Genomic DNA, 20,989 nt, shown 5'->3' with positions numbered 1-20,989 from the left:
ACTCTTCTCCCATGAGCCTCCGCAGACCTGACGTGTCCAGGAGCTGGCCTGTGTACACGCTAAGCCCTCTGGGGGCTCCAAGGCGGCAAAAATCTTGGTGCAACTTTTGGGGAAATAAGCCAGCAGCGGAAGACTGGTTGGGTTGTGGATGACAGAGAACTCCTCTGTCCATTCTGAGTGTTCCCACAGGTGCCTGACCACTTACTTGGAGGTATCCAAATGCCAGGAATGCCTTTCTTTCCTGGGCTGGGAGTGGAGGTGGAGGGGACATCCCGGATGTCCCGGGACAGAGGCTGCAGAGGACCTGGAGCTGGGCCCGTGGCTTCGTGTAGTCAGAGAAAGAAGAGACGGGGCCTGGGGTGAGACTGGCCTAACTCTGTGCCCCCAGCAGGACCTGCCCTCGGCTGACCTGCTCCCCCATGTGATAGCATACCACGTGACTTGAATTCCACGTGACCAGTGCATAGTATTCCCCAGATCTTTCACCTCCCTGGCCTAGGCATCCTGCTGCTTAAGCACTGAAAGGCTAAGGAACTGGGCCATGGAGCCCTAGCTGATGTCTGCAGAGTGTCCACCATGCCTGGGGATCAAGCCCAATGCTTCTCCAGGTCTATGATCTCCGTCACACAGTGGGGCATAGTGTTTTTCAGCATGTTCTGGGGTTGGGTGGATGCATGAGGTTGAGGACGCATGGGGAGGTGCAGGGGAGATGACAGGGACAAGGGAGAAGATTCGTGATGTCATGTGTGCCTCCCGAATTATCATACTTTTTCCCACGAGAGTGCATCCTCTGAGTGGGTGAGAATTGGTCTCAGAGCAAATGTTAGACACTCCATCTATACTTGCATAGTTAATCCCTACATTATCCAAAAGAGAATAATTTGAACCACATATATAAACCTAAATTTTTAGTAGCTTCATTATAAAAGCAAAAAGGAAGAAGTGAAAATAATTTTAGTAACATTTCTTTTAAGCCCGTATAGCCAAAATGTTATCATTGTTAGACATAATTTTGGAAACTCACCAATGAGATATTTTACATTATCTTATTCATATTGTCTTCAATATCTGGTGTGTGTTTTATAATACTGTACATGACTAGCCACAGTTCAAGTTCTCAATAGCCTTCTGTGGCTAAGTGACTTCCATATTGGCCAATTGGAGACTCTTTTTGTAGATCAAAGGTATGGGAAATTTCTTCAGCCAACCACATAGCTCAGAGTATCAGAAGACTTTAGAAAGATACCACCAGAAAAGTCATGGCAGGAGGGCTCTTTCCATTCTAATGCATCCCACAGCAATCATTTTTTAAGCATTTACTTACTAATGTTTTAGCCTGGTATTCATAGAAAGTGGATGCAACCACTGCTCTCCTGAAACCCTAAACCCACCTGCCTAGCCCAAATTCAGACTTTCTCATCTAGTACTTTCAACAGAGTTAGAAGGGGTGGTGGCCACCTATTTTCTGTGGTCTCTATTAACCCACCTCAGTCTACCATTTAGAAAACCTAAGTTTTAGATATTTTAATACATTTTTTAATGCTTATTTAATTTGAGAGAGAGAGAGAAAGCCTGTGCACATTCATATATGAGTGGGAGAGGGGCAGAGAAAGAGAGAGAGAGGGAGAGAGAGAATCTCCAGCAGGTTCCAAGCTCAGTGGGGAGTCTGATTCAGGGCTCAATTTCAAGACCATGAGATCATGACATGAGCCAAAATCAAGAGTCAGATGCTTAACCCAAAGAGCCTACCAAAGCACTCCTAGATATTTTTAACATTTTAAAGTAGTTAAATATTACATTTTAAAATATTTTAATATATTAAGTGCCTTTTCTGTGTTACATCTGAGTGTGCTTTCACAGATACCATAACCTCATTTAAGCCTTTGAATAGCTCTGATTTAGGACTGTTATTCCAGTTTTCTTTGCCTTTTAAATATTTTAAACCTGTTTATTTATTTTTGAGACCAAGAAAGACAGAGCAGAGCAGGAGAGGAGGAGGGGCAGAGGCAGAGGGAGACACAGAATCTGAAGCAGGCTCCAGGCTCAGAGCGGTCAGCACAGATGCTCAATGTGGGGCTCGAACTCATGAGCCGTGAGCTCATGACCTGAGCAGAGGTCGAATGCCCAATCAAGTGAGCCACTCAGGTGCCCCCGTTTCAGTTTTCAAATAGGAAAAGTGGGGATTGGAGAAGTGCTGTGACTTTATGGGAAGAGAACTTGCAAAAGAAAAGCTTTCTACTGCAGGCAGATCCATTTTCCCTCAATGAGGTCTCCTACAAGATCTACGGGAAATGGCATTATGTATGTCATACCCTCGAAGCTTGCAGTTAAAGCAAATGAAACATCCTCATGCAATCTAAAACCCAGAACAAGTCCTAGAGTTCAAAACCTGGGTCAGTTCCTAACCTGATACTTATTAGCTGTAGAACATTGGACAAAGCAATTAATAGTAATAAAAGTAACTAGCATTTATTGAACTTCTTCCACATATCAGGCTCTGGCCCAGATTACTCATATACATCCTCTTCTTTATGACATAGACAGCTCATTTTATCCATCAGGAAGCTGGGCCTCAGAAAAAGTAAATTGCCAAAGGTCATACAGCCAATAAGCAGGAAAACCAGGATTAGAAAGCTTTATTAAATGTATTAATGTTTGTTGCATAATGTAACTTTTAGCCCACCCACCCTCCCTTGGCTACTTTAAAAAGGACATCTTAAAGAATTTCAAGACCATTAATGCATACCATAAACATCTGTATATTCATGCTACAAATCAAAAAGGTTGCAAAGCAGCGTGCCTGGGTGCGTCAGTCAGAAAAGCGTTTGACTTGATTTCAGTTCCGGTCATGATCTCATGGTTCATGAGTTCTAGCCCCAGGTGAGGCTCTGTGCTGAGCCTGTTGGAGATTCTCTGCCCCTCACCCACTCACCCTCTGTCTCTCTCAAAATAAATAAATAAACTTTAAAAAAAAATTTAAAGAAAAAATGGTTGCAGAGCATGGGCACATAGGAATTGTTTTCAATATGCTTTTTTTAAATACAAAAATAAAGTCTTTATGATTTATTTGCAATATATGATAACTTGCCAAAACACTGCAACAGCCGAGCTTTCAAAAGAGATAATTACACTTGCACTGTCCAGCTCATCAGACTGTTGTATAGAGAGAGAAGTAAAAGTAAAAGCATATTCACAGCGTCAAGAGGTGACAGATGTCATCGATTACAAACATGTTTAATGCAAACTGCAGTTACCTGCTAATATGAAATGTTTTTGAAGATACACTTCCTGATATTTATTGAGAGTCTGCAACTTGGAAAAAAAAGTAAAAGAATAAAAATATAACTAGAAAGAAGTGGAGGGAAACAAATAATGAAAGGAGATAAAAGAATATTGTGAAAATAGCTGTCTTTCTTGAAAGAGAACAGAGGGAGGGAGGGAAGAAGGAAATGATATAAAGAAGAAGGAAAAAGAATGGAAAAAAAGAAAGACAAAGGAACACAAAGAAAAGGAAAAGGAAAGGAAAGAGCTATGAAAAAAATAAGCAGGAACATTTGGGGTTAGTTACTGCAAGAAAAAGAAACTGGCCATGACCTGCTTAGCTTTGAGACTGGGTAGTTTTTGCGACTGTTTAGAGAAAATCTAGCACTTTCCCCACCATTAATCTTTTCTAAAGAAAGACTTTGTTCTGCACCTGTATAAACAAGCCAGATTTTTAAAACCTATATGTCTGCCTCTACTGTGTGAGACTATGTATTTATACTGATAGATTCAAGTCATCAATAGGTGATGCAGAAAGCTAGCCTAAGATCTCCTTTCTACATCCTTTGCTCCCTCTTCTCCCTTTCTCTTCCCTCCTTAGCCTGCCTGCCGCACCAAAAATCAAGTTCAAATTCAAGCATTCCTATAAAGAACTCTACATTCTGTGAATAAATACTCTGCCTTTTCCCAGCCCAGAGAGAACTGAAAATGAGCGATATTTTTACTCAACTGATCCCCAAAGGCGCCGCTGACCTATCCCTAAACAAAATGACAAAATAAATAGGGAGAAAACCTCAGCAAATGAGGATGACCAGGAGGTTCTGTGTGAAACATCCCCCACCAGGGAGGCCTGGCCTGGGAGACCCAGGTGGACGATGCCTGAGTGGTGAAGTCAGCCCAGGCCAGCCACCTGTTGCAGTGCTTCAGGCTGGAAGCCGGGAGCATTTGTTCTGCTGAAGAGCTGGTGGAGGGAGGCCGGCCCCGTGGCTTCTGCCTACTCTGTCCTGGGCTGACTGCACGTTTCTCTCCTTGCACTTGGCCCAGTTTGGGAGCCTGTGAGCTTTTAGGGAAAGGACAAGTCAACACCCAAGTAGGGTCTGAAGATACAGTTTCCTCATCGTAAAATGGAGTAACCATGCCCCACGTTCTAGTGGTTTAATAATTTTGTTGATTTGTTGTTTTCTTTGAATTTCAGTGGGCAGTCGTATGGCGTGGTAGCCACTAGAATACGGAGGGGCCAGGGATGCTAAAAACTTGAGCACAGCTGGCACTCAGTAAGTGGCCGTTGGTGCTTCCTTCCAAAGTGAAGTATCCATTCCAAGAGCTCAGAGAGCACTTATTGCAAAGGTGCTTTGAATTAGAAAATAATGAGGCCACGTTTTGTTTTGTTTCCTTTGGGGGAGGGAAGGGAGCAGAGGGTTTATTTTTGGTTGGCATGGAACACCATAATTCTGGATGCTGTTTTGTCTTCCATTTTTTTCCTTTTTTTTTTTTTTTTTTTGGTAGAATATTGTGCTGATTTAGCATTCTGCATCTGGGAGTGTGCTCTTCAATACACAATCTAAAATAGTAATCGATTCCCTAGACTACAACGTGAAGAGTTGGGGCAAGAGCTTCTATCTTGTTCATTGTGATATTAACAATAAAATGAAGTATGAAATTCTCAAGGCAGTGGAAAATAGCAGATACAACAGCTTATGTTGCGTGGCGGGAGAGGCGTGGTAGCCACTGAATACGGAGGGGCCAGGGATGCTTAAAACGGATTTCCAGTCCGTATTCTACTTACCAGCCCGGTGATTGGGGGTCCTTTACTCAAATCTCTCTGTGGCTTAGCTGGAAGTTCTGCAAAGTGGAGATAACATTTAAGTCACAGACGTTTGAAAATGGAACGAACCGAGGTACTAAAAGTGCTTTGTAAATCATAAAGCCATGTTAGGGGGAAAGGAGAACGGGAAAAAGCAGAGGTGAACTGTTGCTCACTGTGGTTTGCTTGCTTTGCTCTTAGGCTTTTGTCGGGCAAGCCCGGGATAGGCAGTCCTACAGGATGCTTATGAACTTGGGAAACAGTTCCGCTGAAAAGACTGGGAGAGAAGCAGAGGTCGCGATCCAAGGGGTTTCTAAGTGTCTGGCAATCTCCGCCATCGTTAAGACTAGCTGGGCGTGGAAGTGGGGGTGTGTACGAACCAGGTCCCCTCCTTCACTTGCCCGATACGCGTCTTTCACTGACAATCCGAGGGTCCCACGGACCCAGGGCCCCAAATCTCGGCTCAGCGGAGACTTCCCTTTCCCTGCCCCCAACAGCAGATCCAGAGTGCAGAAAAACGGTCCCCACCCTCTCCACGCCCCCGCCCCACCTCTTGCCCCCCTTTCCAACCCCCTCTTCGTTGCCCCGGTGGTTTGTTCCGAGAAGTACAAATAAATAGTTCTGTCAAAAGGCGAGGCTAGCGCTAGTGCGCGCGGGGCCTGGGCGGGGGCGCGGGCTTCGCGGGCCGCGCTCTCCCGGGTCCGCCGCACGGCTCGCTCCCCGGCGGCCGCTGCCTACCCGGGTCTCCGGTCCTCCTCCGGGTTCGGCCTGGCCCCGGCCTCCGCCAGAGGGAGCGGAAGGCCGGCACCGCGAGGCTGGCCTGGGGCAGGAAGGCGGGCGCGCGTGGGCGTGGGGGACGCGGTGATGTCCACCGGCTCGGTGAGCGACCCCGAGGAGATGGAGCTGCGGGGGTTGCAGCGGGGGTACCCGGTGCCCGCCTCCAAGAGGCCGCCCCTCCGCGGCGCCGAGAGCAGCTACATCTCGCCCAGTGACAACTCCTCGGCCGAGGAGGAAGACCCCGACGGCGAGGAAGAGCGGTGCGCGCTGGGTGCGGCCGGCGGCGCGCAAGGCTGCAAGAGGAAGCGGCCGCGAGTGGCTGGGGGCGGCGGCGGCAAGAAGCCCCTCCCGCCCAAGGGCTCGGCGGCCGACTGCAAGCAGTCGCAGCGGAACGCCGCCAACGCCCGCGAGCGCGCCCGGATGCGCGTGCTGAGCAAAGCCTTCTCCAGGCTCAAGACCAGTCTGCCTTGGGTGCCCCCAGACACGAAGCTCTCGAAGCTGGACACGCTCCGCCTGGCTTCCAGTTATATCGCGCACCTGCGGCAGCTGCTGCAGGAGGACCGCTACGAGAACGGCTACGTGCACCCTGTGAACCTGGTAGGGGCGCCGCCCGCGAGGCTCCGGGCGAGCGGCCGGGAAGTGCTCAGGGAGCTCCCGAGTGTCAGCCCCCCACGCCCAGCCCGGGGAGAACCCGAAAGGGTGTGTGTGTGTGTGTGTGTGTGTGTGTGTGTGTGTGTGCGCGCGCGCGCGCGCGCGTGTGTGCGTGTGCTGGAAGGGGTGGTAAGGAGTCCAGTTTAGTTTCTCCCAAGCCGTTTTCTTGGAGAAGAACCGTCCAGCCTTCAGTGCTTCTTCAGTCTGATCTTTGTACCTGGTGCTTTGCCCTGCGACAGCAGTTGGCTAATATCCTACTGCTGGGGTGAATCTCGACGCCGTCTGCGTCCACTACCCGGTTGCAGATTGAATGGCAAATCTCTCTTACTCAACTTTTTCCATCTAAGAGTCAGACAGGTTCTATATAAGGAGCCCTGCTTACTGAAAGGAAGGAGGGAAGGCCGAGCTTTAGTTAATAAGCCCTCGGATGTTTAAAAAGTAAATTCTTGCAGAATAGCAGAGGTTTCCCCAAAAGGGATTTGTCTGGAAAGCCCCTTTCTAACCTGCCAACTTTCCCGGCTTGAGAAAGAACGTATTCCCAGTTCCTACTTAAGAGTGGAGAGCTGATGGGGTGTGTGTGTGTGTGTGTGTGTGTGTGTGTGTGTGTGTGTATGTATGTGTGTGCGCGCAGCGCGCGCGAATTAAACAGACAAAATCCCAAACTTTTGCAAGTTTCACCGAATCATCGTGAGGGCAGGGGCCAGGAGGAAGCATGGACGGAAGTCTTAAGGTCTCACGCAATCAAAATCCAGTAAAATCAAAATCCTAGTTTAGAGAGAAGATACCCAAATTCCCAGACACTGATAAAATCTGAGCTACTCAAAGCCAGGGATATTCCAGGGTTCATTTAGGAGAACGGTTTCGGTCTGAGACGTTATTTCTCTCCTTCAATGTCTGACGCTCTGTTTCATTTTACAGACATGGCCATTCGTGGTCTCAGGACGACCCGACACTGACACCAAAGAAGTTTCCGCATCCAACAGATTATGTGGGACCACCGCTTAGATGGGACTCATTGCTGGGATTATTGTTTAAACGCGTGTTTGGGGACCACGGAGAGAAGGGAGCGTGAGAACCCCCAGGGCATGGGGAGAAGTGCTATCGGATTCTCCTAAATTCTCCTCGACAACCCCCACCCACCCGAACTGTGAGCAGGACTCGTGGCGGGCGTTGGGGACACAGCCTGGGGGTTGGCCATGTGGCTGTCATCGCAGGGCGCCAAGGGCTGCCTCGGCTGCCGGGGAGCTTAACGACGACAATTTTCTTCTCCAAAAAGACCTTCCTTCTGTCTCTACAACGTGGAACCAGATCCAACCTCAGGCTTTATCAGTGTAGACTAACCCAAGCACGGTCGTCTAAGTCCAGTGCCAAACCGCCTAGGAGTTAGTTTGCCGACAGAGAAAGGTGCACGTATACGATGGCAGACGATTAGGCAGTGGTTAGAACGTGCTCTGGAGGACCCGCTTCCAAGACAGCAGTCTTCACTCGAAACCAACATCGAGGCGTGTTTTTAAGTTGCAAAGAGACGAGAGAGGCATACCTGGGCCAGGTTTGTACCCCACCAGGCCCCAGCCTCCGAAAGGAAGGGGAGTGCCCGCTCCGCCTAGGGAGAGTTGGGGGCTTACTTTCCCGGACCACCTGGCCCGGGTTTGCCCGCAGCGCCTCCGGGGGCTCTGCCTCCCTGCTGCGATCACACCCTTCACTTCCCCCAGGGCTCCCTCGTCTTCCTAGCCAGGCTTCTGTCTCCCCTCCCCTGGTCCACCCTTCCTCCCCACCCCCCACCCCTCCCAGCTAAACTAGAGCCTCCCACCCCCGCACCCTGCGCCCAACCAGGCTCGCGTCCCCTTCAAACCTCCCTCTATTTCTTCCTCGCACGCCTCCTTGCAGCGCCCCTCCGCCCCCCCGACCATCCGCCGCGGGCCTGCCGCCTCCAGGCCCCGGTCGCCTCCCGCGGCACCACCTCCCGGGCCCGCCGCCCACGCTCTTCCCGCCGCCGCGGTGCGCCGGGTGGTCCGCTGACGCCGCCCCGCGCCTAGTGCCCCCCCGCCCCGGTCCGGGGAAACGCGCCTGTCAGGAGGCTGCCCGACCACCGTAACTAGCAAATGTAAATAAATTTATTTTTTTATGAATAATAAAACGCATTGTGAAAACTGAGTGGCCATGGGCACGTCGGAATGTGGTCTTTGTTGCCTTTCACCGAATTGAGTCCGAAGTTCATTTAAAGGTGCTTTCTTGTCTCTGCACTGGGATTGGTTCTTTCTCCGCAGAACGAGTGGCGATCACTTTTGGATTCCTGCATTTCCCAATGTAGCTCTCATTGCTTTCTGTGACTCTGATTGTTCTGAAGGCCAAGGTAACTGGAAGGCAAGAACCAGGGGCTTATTACACTGAAAGAATCTTTGGGGTGAGGGCCACTTTGAAAGGTATACGGTCTACAAGGTGACACAGGTACACTTCTTACAGTTAACACGCGCGCACGCACACACACGCACACACGATGCTTCCTCAAGCTTAAACCCCTACAGCCCACGCACTGGAGTCGGGGGTAGGTCTCAGGTCTAATTGGCAGAATAAAATCATACAAGGCACCAAGTTGTGTTTCAGTAGAGCTTCCCCCCTACCCCCAAATAATGTTCATACAGTGCTTTTAACACACCCCACCTCATTTTCCTTGTTATTTTCTTCCATTTTCTCTGCAATTTTCTTGGGAAGTAATAACCTAGGAAACCATCATGCAGTTTTTCAAACGCCAGTCTTTTTTAAAGCTGCATTCTCTTTGTAGAGTATTTAGAAATTTTGGAAAAGTGTAAAGGAGAAACTACCTCAACTGCCTGAATTGGAGTGTGTTCGTTATTTTATAAAATCGAAAGGCAGTTTTCTTGACCAGGAAGAGAAAATACAGCTGGAGTTTAGGAGGTGAGAGGGAGGTAAGGGAGCATGATTTCCTGTCTTAAACTAAACTAAACCAAAACTCTGGATAACTGCTTTCTGAGACCATTTTCTTGGGCTTCCGTCATCGGCGGAGGGATCGGGCCCTCAGGGTCTAATCTGCCGCAAGAGCAGAAGTTGGCACAGGATTCAGTTGGTTTCTGTGACACCCGGCGCGCTCTGGTAAAAGCAAACTCAGGAGTGGCTAGTGACCGGAAACTCCAGTATGGTGGTTTAAAGGCACTTAGGCCCCTGATAAGTTCTGGGTGGCCTGTCTCTTGGGGGTGGGGTGTCTCCTGGAGGCCAGCGGTTACTTCTTTTCCAAAGCTTCCATCAAATGCGATCCTTTTAAAGGGAAGGAGGCAGCGTGGTATGTTGTTAAGGTGACCCGGAATGTCCACAGAACCCAACTTGAAATTGAAGCTCTCTCTGGCACCCACAGAATAGTGACCATGTGCAACCCCTCTAAGCCTCAATTTTATCACCTACAAAATGGGAGTAATAATAGAATAATAGTGCCTACCTAGGAAGAGTGCCATCAGAAATAAATGTGAAAATATTTCAGCAACCCTTCTAGTTAGCTGAGTGAGTAGCCCCCTACATGACTCCATGGGGAGGCATGCTTCGGCAAAGGGGGGTCTTAAACAGGTGGGGCATTTCAGGAATCCAGTCTTTAATATTTGTATCCCAGCTTTAAAGTGCCTGGATTGCAACTGTAAAACAGAAGTGTCCCACAAAAGCAGAAACAGAAAAAGTTAAAAAAAAAAGGGGGGGGGTGCTGCGTTTGTAGTAAATACAGATAAGAAGCAGCATGTGAATAAACAAGAACATATTTGGGCAAATTTTCATAAATAAAAAATATTTAAATATTTGTTTCTATACTTATATTCTCTTAGGGCACTTCTGGGGTAAACTCACAGATTTCCTGCCCCTCCTCTATTCCCGCCCCTCACACCGAAGTGATATTCTTCACTGATTCATGTGTATACAGTGTCCATTCTTCTGTACCATGCAGATTCCTTTTTGTTGCCTCTTAATAAAGAAGAAAAAAAATCTTTTTTAAGAATTATGTTTGGAGGCGTCTGGGTGGCTCAGTCAGTTAAGCATCCAACTTCTGCTCAGGTCATGATCTCACAGTTGGTGAGTTCGACCCCTACTTGGGGCTCTGTGAGGACAGCTCAGAGCCTGGAGCCTGCTTCCGATTCTGTGTCTCCCTCTCTCTCTGCCCCACCCCCACCCCAACTAAACAAACATTAAGAAAAAAAAAGAATTATTTTTGCTCCACAGTTTCTGTAAAGAGTCCAATGCCAAGAATTATGCTATTTAAAAAGAGGAAGAAAGAGACCGATTTCTAGTAAGTCTCAGTGAATCAGTGTAAATTGTGCACGCCTCCGGGCTAAGGTAGCTGTGGGAGCGCTCTTAAGCACTTTGGACCAGTCTTTCCCTGATGCAACATGGCTATTGGGCACTCTGAGTAGTAGAAAGGGAGCACAACTCCTTCCTTATTTTCTTTTCCTTTAAGAATTTGGGTTGAAGAAATAGGAGCTGGGGCTGGTTATGGAGGAGGTTAAGAAAAAAAGAAGAAGGTCTCTCTTACCAGTTATTTCAGTTTGATTCTGCTGCTGTGTGAGAAACGTGGAGAGAGAAAGCTCTAAGAACTGTAAAGTACTGAATAGCAAATAAAAATGAGTAAACTGAAAAATAGTCTTTAGGGGGCTTTTTGAGAGATCAAAGCATTATTATTAGTGATACTGACTCAATCAAAGAGAACAAAAAGTCCCCTTTCACAGGCTCTTCCTAAGATGACTATTTTAAAAGAAATGCCTTCGGCACTGTAATCTCAAAACCCTTAGGCTTGCTCGTGGATGTCGGATTGATTTTGTGGGTATTCTTTTGCACTGGACTTCAGGTTACAACTCCACTTCAGTCTGATGGCTTCTTCAACAGATAGGGACATTGACCATCATAATTTAAAAGGAGATTTTTTTTTAATAGGTACAATTTGTCTCCCCACCCCCCCGTGATAAATGCTTTGTAAGTTTTTTTAAAAAAAAGATATCCCCCTCCATAACGAGAACTAAGTGGTACACATCCTGTTTTAATAGGCAATAAGTAAATAGCTTGGTTACTGATATTGAAAAAAACCCAATAACTGAGAAAGTCACTTTAGTTATGTTTGGAAGGGCAAAATATAGAGAATTTAATAATTGTCTTCTCACAGCTGAGCATCTCACTTCCGGGAAAATCCACCAGAAAGTATGGCTTGCCTCCTTTTGTAACAGAGAACCTGGCTACTTTGCTTTCACTGGGCAATTCTGCTTATGCCGTGAGGGCCTCCCTCTGCCCCTGCGTCCCCAGTCCCCCCACTGGTGACTTGTTTGCACTCATCATTCATCTCCTTTTATATTCCATCTGCGCTTTGTATTATCTTTTTCTCTCTCCCACAGAAGCGAAAGGTGAATCTGTGACACTAAGAAGGTCTAGAAAGTTTCAGGCCAGACACCTGAAATGCACATGTAATTGTGTAAACACCAGTAGGACTACAGTAGTGATTATCTCCAAGGACCCCTTGTTAGTTCTGTCATCAGCAGGATAGGTGATGAACCAGCTTTGGGATCCTTCATTGCTTGTGGTAAAGAGGATCCTGGAGCATTAAGAGCAGTGGCTTTCTGTTTGGTGAAAATAGGGTATCTTGTATTGACTATTACTATTAGCAGTAGAAATGGGGAACAAGAAGCTTTGTCCTTGACCCTTCCTAGTTTGTTAAAAGAATTTATACATTTTCTTGGATCTTTTCTTTTAAAAAACTTATATTTTTAAAAGATTGCAAACCATAGTATTAAATGTAGCAAGTTCCAGTTTAGTCCCACAGTTTAGTAGGGCTTCCTTAGGCACCGTACACTCTTCCTGAGACAAGAATAAATATCTTACCCCACAGAAAATGGATTAAATGAGATAGTTCTATAAGGTGCTTGAGAAATCTTCCATAAATGCTAATTTAAAAAATTCTATTCTTAATTTTCTTTCCTCTAACAGTAGTTCAGGTGTCATTACTCCTCATCTGAAAAATTTCCCATCATCCCCTTTGCCACTGTTATCACCTTGCTGTTTTTTTAGTCCACACATAATTTTCTTAAACTAATGCATCTTTCTTTTTTGGTCACTCAGAAGAAATTTTCATTTAGCTTCTTGAAAAATAAAGATCATAACCCTCAGCATCAAAAATCATCAGTGGTATAAGAAACCGACTCAGGTAGTCATTTCGCAAGATAATTGTGCGCGATAGACCAATGGATTTTGAGGTAATAGACTACAAAAAGCTCATTGATATGATTTCAGATTCCATATTGCAGCCCACCTTTCAGACAGGACACTTGTGGAGTCTTGGTGTAGCGTCAAAAATATCCACGTTAACCTGAAATGGCCATTAATGTACGTCTTCTCTTTACAACTACATATCTGTGTGAGGTTTCGTATACTTTGATCAGAATAGTGTATCACAGCGGAATAATGCAGAAGGCAGAAATGGGAATCCAGCATCTTCTATTAAGTCGGATATGAAAGACATCTGCAAAAATATAAAATTATGCCACTTTTCTCATTAAAATGTTTAGGAAAATATAGTTATTTTTCATCAAAAATATGTCTGTGAGGGAGCACCCATAACAAATGGCACCTATAACAAACTGAGGTGGCTCCGTTGGTTATGCGTCGGCTTTTGGTTTCAGCTCAGGTCATGATCTCACGTTTGTGAGTTCAAGCCTGCTGTGGAGCGCCACGCTGATGGCACAGAGCCTGCTTGGGATTCTCTCTTTCCCTCTCTCTCTCTGCCCCTCCCCTGCTCATTCTCTCTCTCTCAAAATAAATAAATAAACATTATAAAAATATGTTTGTTACATTCGCATGTAATTAGCTTATTATTTTCAAATGAATTAAAACATGTTTTCTCTGTTTGGATTTCAAATCCAGTAAATATCAGCAGATATAACCCACATCAACAAAAGCTTTTCAGGGTCTTTAATAATTTTTACGAATGTGAAGAGCCCAGAGACAAGAAAAACTGGGAGCCGCTGACCTAGCTGATGCCTAAGGCCGTTTCCGTAGAGAGGATTCCATGTTTCCTCAATGGTGAGGCAGCCTTAGCAGGGCAGGAGCATGTGATCATGTCTAGGTAGGTACGAGAGCAAACACGGGACCAGGAAGATTTGTGAGAGCAGGCACCATGTTCACTTAGACGGGGCAGACTTTCCCCCTGCCATACGGCTGCGACTTCGCAGGCAAGTCAGCAGGGCCAGTGCCGGAGGTGGGTCAGATAGGTTGCTTTCTGAAGGATTTCTGCACTGTTTCCCCCTCTCTCTGCCCCATTCCCAGCTCTTTAGGCCCCACATCCAGTCTGTTATGGCCTCAGGACTGGATCTGGCTTTCAGCTGAGAGGGAAATTGATGCCCCAGACTCTTGAGTGCAAAATCCCATTTCTTTTTCCCATATATTAATATTCTCTGAGGGCTATGTTAGAATCATAGCATCGTGCTGTCCTGATGAAGAAATTTATTTAAGGAAATGTTGGAATCATTTCCACTGATCCTCAATAAAGTGTTTTTTTTTTAATCTGTGAGTTTGCCAAGTGGTAGACAAAGATTTGTGATAATATTGATTAACTTACACAGGACATATCACTGAAGTAACTAAATGGATACTTTCGACATGCAAAACCTGAGGATGAGAGAAACAAAAACAAGCAAATAAACAATAACAAAAACTCAAATGCTTTGGAAGCAAACTTCCTCATATAGAAAGAAAGGATCCTATAAAATAAAAAGCTCAGCCACATGAGGTCCAAGGGGTTTGGATGATCCTTACGGAAAACTGTTCCAAGAGCTAGGGAGTATCATTGTGCGAAAATAACAGAAACTCTTTGAGCTAAATCCAAGTAAGGAGCATCTAAACCACAAGGGGCCGTGCTCTCGGAGTTGGAAGCCAAGGCCTGGGCGCTTGCGGGGACAAGGGGGCTGAACCCCGGACCCAGGAGAAAAGAGAGCTGTAAGGGGAGGAAAGACCATAGTTATAATATTCACTGACGCCCGTGCGTTGCTAGACTCCGGCTATACGTAATGTTCTAAAAAGTTTACATAAGTTCTAAAAAGTTATATAAACAGTCAGGCAAGAACTGACACTAGATCTCTGGCTGTTGAAGTGCACAAACCTCTCTGGGAACCTCTAACTTTACATGCTTTAATTATAAGTTTTTCCTCAACTTGTGGTGAAGGCATAGGCTGAGCTATTCTCTTTCTATGACTTGATCATCCTCTGAGTCACACCATTTCTTTGGAGACTTGGGCAGGGATGGAGTGTACCCTCTTGAAATAGAGGGACTTAGACACCCAGACTGGTCCTGGAGGGACCAGGTTTCCATTATCCGTGCTTGCGTGCAGTGCTGGTCCGGTGAGTTGCTCCAACCAATGGTAGGTGGCAGAAGTGACTGGAAGACTGGTGGGTCCAGGTCTAAGCCTTAAGAACTAGAAGCTTCTGTTTTTACTTATTTCGGATTCTGAGCATCCATGTAAGAAGGTGAGTAATCCAGAAGATGCCATAAAAGCCCTGAGACTACACACAGGGGGACCTGGGAGCCCAGCTGGAGGTGAGGACTGAGGTCCCCGACAGCGGGACTGATCACAGGGAGCCATTCAGCTAGCTGTGGGGGGTCCTGGTGGAGAGCCAAGAAGCTACTGAGGACCGTGAGCAAGGGTGAGCCTTCCTGGCCGGGCTCCGTCCTAATTCCCGACCCTCAGAATCGTGAGAGATGAGCACATTTTTATTGTTTTAAGCCACTAATTTTTTGTTCTTGTTGCTGTTATTCCTCAGCAATAAGTAACAAAACCATGTTGTTGGGGAAGTTTTCACCTCAGCTGTTTATCCAAGGAACACGCTGATCTGCTATGAGCCAGGAGACTGCTGGATCAAATGAAGTCGTCTTGCCTCAAAGCGCTCTACGGAGAAAATGGACAAAGGCAGCGGTAACCGAAATACAGTGTGCCAAGTGCCACGAGAGAAGGTGGCACTCTGGGAGGAGGGGCACAAAACACACATGCTCCGAGCGTCACAGAAGGCTTCCCACGATGCTGACGGGTGAAGTGAGTATTGGACAAGACGAGAGAAGGGCTCACCAGAAAGAACTCTGGAGTAACACTAGCCTGGTGACGGGGGCTAGTGTCTAGTATGGTGGTTCAGCGCACGGACTCTTATAAATGACCTAAAATCACTGAGCCTCAGTTTCCTCACTTGTGAAATGAGGATATAATAGAAACTACCTGATGGGCTTGTGAAGACTAAAGGTGGTGGTGGATGTCGAACACTTAGCACAGCGCCTGGCTTGGTAAGTCGTCAACAGGCGTTGGTCTCTTATATCAGCATCCACGTGGGCATCGCATTGAGGTGACTATGTGTCCTCTTGGCATGCCTTGAGAAAGTGCTGAAAGAACATATCCCTGATGACTTAGAGTTCTTAAATCTGACCCTTTACCTGTGATTCTGCTTCACTTCTCTTCTAGAGTTTGGCAAGTTCAGAATTTTTTTTTAATTTTTAAAAATTTTTTAAAATTTATTTTTGAGAGACAGAGAGAGACAGCATGAGCAGGGGAGGAGGGTCAGAGAGAGAGGGAGATGCAGAATTTTAAGCAGGCTCCAAGGCTCAGCACTAGCTGTCAGCACAGAGCCCAACGTGGGCTCGAACCCACAAAGTCTTGAGATCATGACCTGAGCTGAAGTCAGATGCTTAACCAACTGAGCCACCCCGGCACCCCAGAATTTTTAAATCTTCAAGGTACTGATATAAACGACAAGCCATACATCTAGCTCCTATTGGAGTGTGAGAATAGATCGGCAAAATACATATCTGCATGGTCAGGATGGCTGGATAGAAAAGGTGTAGACGGATGATATGGCCACAATAAGAAATCAGGGTTAAAACCAGCCCCAACAGGGGCACCTGGGTGGCTCAGTCTGTTGAAAGTCCGACTTCAGCTCAGGTCATGATCTCGTGGTTCATGAGTTCAAGCCCCACATCAAGTTCACTGCTGTCATCACAGAGCCCATTTCAGATATTCTGTCCTTCTTTCTCTGCCCCACCCCCACTTGTGTTCTCTCAAAAATAAATAAAACATAAAAAAGAAAAAAAAACCCAGCACCAACAGTATGCCCTGATTCAGATGTGCCCACAGGATGCACTTATGCTCTTCATTCCCCTGTGATCTGTCCCAGAACTTCTGCTCTGGAGGGAAATTTAAGACCCTGTGACCAGAACTGTCCAGGATTAGAATTCATAGACTCTGAGTTTCCCCTTGGCATTCAGCCCACCCGATCTGAAGGACACCAGCAGATAAGAATTTGGCACTATGACAGCTATTTTCTGCAGCTGCTTTCGATGTGTCCCAGCCAAGCACTTGGGAGTCTGCCTGGGGTGACAAGCAGACTGTTCCGAGGACCTGACTTGTTGGGTGGCCCTGGGCAATCACTTGCTTTTCCAGCTTCGGTTTCTCACCTTCAATGAGCCACCTGAGCTAGATGGAGCCTTAAGTCCTTCCCGTTTCTAAAATGTTCTGTTTCTTATGGGTCTTCCAAACAGCATCAATTCTGACTCCCGCAGTTGTAAATTACAAACAGGGAGGCTTAAAACCTGAGCAGACGGACAAAGTCAACCTGATTTTAAATGTCTTCGGTGAGCTCAAAATCTCAGGTGTCCTTTGACTTATTACACGGAACTGTGCTATTTCTATGTGATTCGAGTGTTGACCATAAACTTCACTACAGACTTACAGACTCGTCATTTCTATTCAAAGTACTCATCTCACCAGTGTACAAAAAGGTTTCTTTGGTATGCTAGAGAAATCAAAGCAGCGCAGCAATTGTGGTATTTAAGCTATTTCCTTCTAAAGGCAGATATTCACTAGTATTAAAACATGATCAAACAAGATTGTCAACTTTTGATAAGCATTCTATGATCGTGTTTGATTTGACCCAAATAAAGATTATAGCTGGAAAACATCACATGTAACCAAAAGAATCCTGAGGAAAAAAATGATGACTTTCTTTAAACTCCTAGAAGCCTGGGAAATATTGAAATATGGTCTCTTGTTTCAAGAATCTAGCAAGTGTTCCCCCTTTTTTGGTAGGATATTTTCCCACCGCTTTCCTGAAGCACTCTGTACCTTTTTCCGTGACTTCTCAAAATCTACTGTTGGTACTTTGGAATCACACCTTCATGCCTTTTTCATACCTTGAGATGTGATTCATCTGAACCTAGGTTTTTAGATGCCTTATTGGCTGGTTGTGTGCAGGATGGACTGAAGGAAAAAGGACCTAGACAGGCCACGCAAGACAGACTGAGATCCCAGGTTGAGAGTGGAGGTGGGGAGACAAGAGGTGCATTTGAGAAACACTTTGCTACTAGAATCAAATTGACTGGTTTATACTCTGGACGTGGGTGGGGAAAGACAGGAAGAAATTAACATTGACTGCAGGGTTTCTAACTTGGGCCAGACAGTGAACAGCAAAGTCATCGTGAGTCATCATATATCATGAAAGTTTAAAAGGGCAAGTTTAAAAGAGTACAGAATTTAGAAACTATGCCATTCATTTGGGAACACCACTGCCCTTTGGCTTAAAGCAGTTCTTATCAAATTTGGTCTTGTCGTAAGGGTTCAGATTCAAAGGGGGGTACACTAACAGCTAAAAGCTTAAAGAGTGACAGTGACTATTTGACTCAGAGACACAAAGCCAGGAAACTATGCCATTGCCTTGCCTACATGAGCATGCTTTTTTTTTTTTTTTTAATTCTTTTTCCTGTCGCTGGATTGTAAATGTCTTCAGGACAGGAATCATGGGTTTTTATTTTGTATCTTTATGAAATTATAACCCCCATCTGTCTGGTACAAAGTGAGTCCTCAGTAAATAACATCAATTGTAACAGAAAATAGTCCCAGCTACTCTTATTTTTTTGTTATGAAATGATGATGATTTGGGAAAGTCCATTCTCTGGAGCCACTTGAAATGCGTAGTCATCACAGACAACCAGGACACTCGTATAATTAGTCACTATTGCTTTATGAGTTCTGCTAATTCCTGCTGCCCATGCGGCACACCATCTCTGCACATAATCTGGTGGTTCTCAGGATCCCCCAGACGGGAAAGAAACTTGAACGAGTACAGTAAGAGACAAAAGCTTTAAAATCAGAAGAGACAGATTAATACCATAAATATGCTAAATCTCGTGCTATATACTTTACAGATAATATTCTTCTTTTTGTTTATTTATTTATTTTGAAGGCAGGAAGGAGCAGAGGGAAAGAGAGAATCCCAAGCAGAGTCCGATGCCAGGCTTGAAGTCACGAACCATGATATCATGACCTGTGGTGAAGGCAAGAGTCAGATGTTTTATCGACAGAGCCGCTCAGGCGCCCTTTTAAACTTCTCATTAGACCATTAGTAGTGTGTTATTCTTTTAATTTACAGATAGAAACACAGGCTCACAACACTTTAGTGCCTTGCTGAGAGCCACACAGGGAATAATTGGTAGAGTCAGCGTTTGAACCTGGTTCTCCCTAGCTCAGAACCTGATCCCTTAACCAATCCTATCCTATTGCCTCCCCAAATTCTGCCAGATGGAAAGGAAGCTGGTGGGAAAATGGTGCTCACCAACGAGGATACTTTAGCTTTGGATGTTAACTTGGGACAGTAGATGAACCAAAGAGTTATACCCAGTTCTGAGTGTTTAAAATAGTATGAGAGTGAAGAAAGGAGCCAGTACCTGGCTGGCAATGCTAGTCAAAAATGACTAGAGAAGGGCACTAGAAAGAGATCCTTCCTCTTTGGTCTTGTTTTCCTCTTTAGCTCCTAATGAAGATGATTTGAGAAATGCCAAAGGTATTATGTGCTGAGCTAAAAACAGGATAGATCTACCCTCACCTGGGATTTTGAACTCACAGGATTACACACTCTGGGTGAGGCCTGCCATGGAGGCAGGAAGCGGCCAATTTGAAAATCAGAGACAAAAAGCTGGAGGGGAAAAATTGAGGTGAGGGGAGCCCAAAAAGCTGTGTCTGTAGGACGTTCTCACCGCAAGTGTCTTGCTCTGGTCCCGCTGCTCTGACTGGAACAGCAAACTGGTTTTAGGTGTGCATAATGGATGCTTGTCTGAGTGAGTTGAGAGAGAGACAACTTTCCACTAGGGACAGGAAATTCACTATTTTCCATCTTTGCAAGGGCAGAGCAAGAGACAGTATGAATTCAGACGTACAAGAATTAAGGTAGACTTAATGAAATTGCCTGGTAGAGAGTTTTTCCAATGACCTGGGATTAGGGACTAGGACTTTGTAACATTAGGAAGGAACCAGTGTACAGATGTAGAAAGTCACAACATTTTAGATCTAGAAGACGTCTCATAAATAGTCCACTTTGTTTTCATCAGAGTGTGCTGATAACAATGAAAAATAATGATGAATCTAAATGCTTCCTGTGATTACCTGTATATGGGCTGCTATGCAACAATTAAAATTTACAGTCTGCAAACTGCATAACTTCACTGGAAAGGTTTATGATATGAGCATGATAAGAAATTATAATAATGATAGTCAAGACCAAAATAATATATCATTTTACAGATAAGGAAAGTGAAGCCGGATCTTTGGAAACTGGATATGGTTTCTCATCTATCAGGGATTAGAAAAAGACTGCCACAAAGTTTGGCTTTCATGCTCATCACTCAAGGTCATTTCCTCTCTGTCTTTTACAGGCTGGCTTGTCTTCCTCCTCCTCTCTTTCTCACTTCCAATGCCTTCTTTGACCTGCAGAATCAATTCTACTTCATTTATATTCTTACAGAACTTTGTATATGCCTTTGTTTAAAAAAAGTATGAAAGATAGATGCCTAGGCATGGAAAGTTGATTTTAACGTAAGCAAATCAATTAATGTAATATATTACAGTATAAGAATAAAGGAAGAAAATTCACATGCTCATCTCAATTAACACAGAATAAGCCATTCACAAAATTCAACACCCTTTCATGATAAAAAAACATTCAGAGAACTAGAAAAGAAGGGAACTACCACAACATCAGGAAGAGTATTTATGAAGAGTCCATAGCAAACATCAAACTCAATGGTGAAAGACTGGAACTTTCCCCCTGAAATCAGACAGAGACAAAGATACCACTTTTACCTCTGCTATGCACCATTATTCTGAAAGTTCTAGCTAGAGAAATTATGTAAGAAAAGCAAATAAAAGGCATTTAAATGAATAAAGATGAATTAAAACGATCTCTATTTGCAGATGACATGATTCTATATACCTATGTACATGAAAGAATCTACAAGAATCCACAAAAAACTACAAGAGCTAATAAGTGAATTCAGCAAAGCTGGAAGGCACAAGATCGACACGCAAAAATCCGTTGCATTTCTATACACTAGCAATGAATAATCTGAAAAGAGAATTATGAAAACTATTTTTCTGTTTTCTATTTACAATATTATCCCAATGTATGAAACACCTAGGAATAGATTTAACTAAGAAG

At 45.2% G+C, this 20,989-nt stretch overlaps 1 protein-coding gene and 1 long non-coding RNA gene across 2 annotated transcripts in view; one reads left to right on the top strand and one right to left on the bottom strand.

Annotated features, from left to right (window-relative positions):
* Positions 1 to 5,714: 5,714 nt before the first annotated feature.
* On the top strand, positions 5,715 to 8,647 carry MSC (musculin). The gene is made up of 2 exons (XM_029923827.1): positions 5,715 to 6,439; positions 7,412 to 8,647. The coding sequence occupies exons 1-2, from the start codon at positions 5,930 to 5,932 to the stop codon at positions 7,496 to 7,498; spliced, it is 597 nt and encodes a 198-aa protein (XP_029779687.1). The 5' UTR covers positions 5,715 to 5,929; the 3' UTR covers positions 7,499 to 8,647.
* The window catches only part of LOC115279277, a 36,483-nt gene continuing 24,130 nt past the window's right edge, over positions 8,637 to 20,989 (bottom strand). Inside the window, exons 3-4 of the long non-coding RNA XR_003903327.1 lie at positions 12,780 to 12,989; positions 8,637 to 8,850 (exon numbers count right to left, since the gene is read on the bottom strand). This is a non-coding gene — a long non-coding RNA (uncharacterized LOC115279277). The remainder of the gene's footprint in view (positions 8,851 to 12,779; positions 12,990 to 20,989) is intronic.

The sequence above is a fragment of the Suricata suricatta genome, chromosome 15, assembly GCF_006229205.1.
Source record: "Suricata suricatta isolate VVHF042 chromosome 15, meerkat_22Aug2017_6uvM2_HiC, whole genome shotgun sequence".
Lineage (NCBI taxonomy): Eukaryota > Metazoa > Chordata > Mammalia > Carnivora > Herpestidae > Suricata > Suricata suricatta.
This window is presented reverse-complemented; position numbering and strand designations above follow the sequence as displayed.

Excerpts from the sequence above, each read along its gene's own strand:
- MSC (XM_029923827.1), top strand. The coding sequence starts at position 5,930 with ATGTCCACCGGCTCGGTGAGCGACCCCGAGGAGATGGAGCTGCGGGGG. Across the intron at positions 6,440-7,411 it reads ACGTGCACCCTGTGAACCTG|ACATGGCCATTCGTGGTCTC; the intron begins GTAGGGGCGCCG and ends TTCATTTTACAG.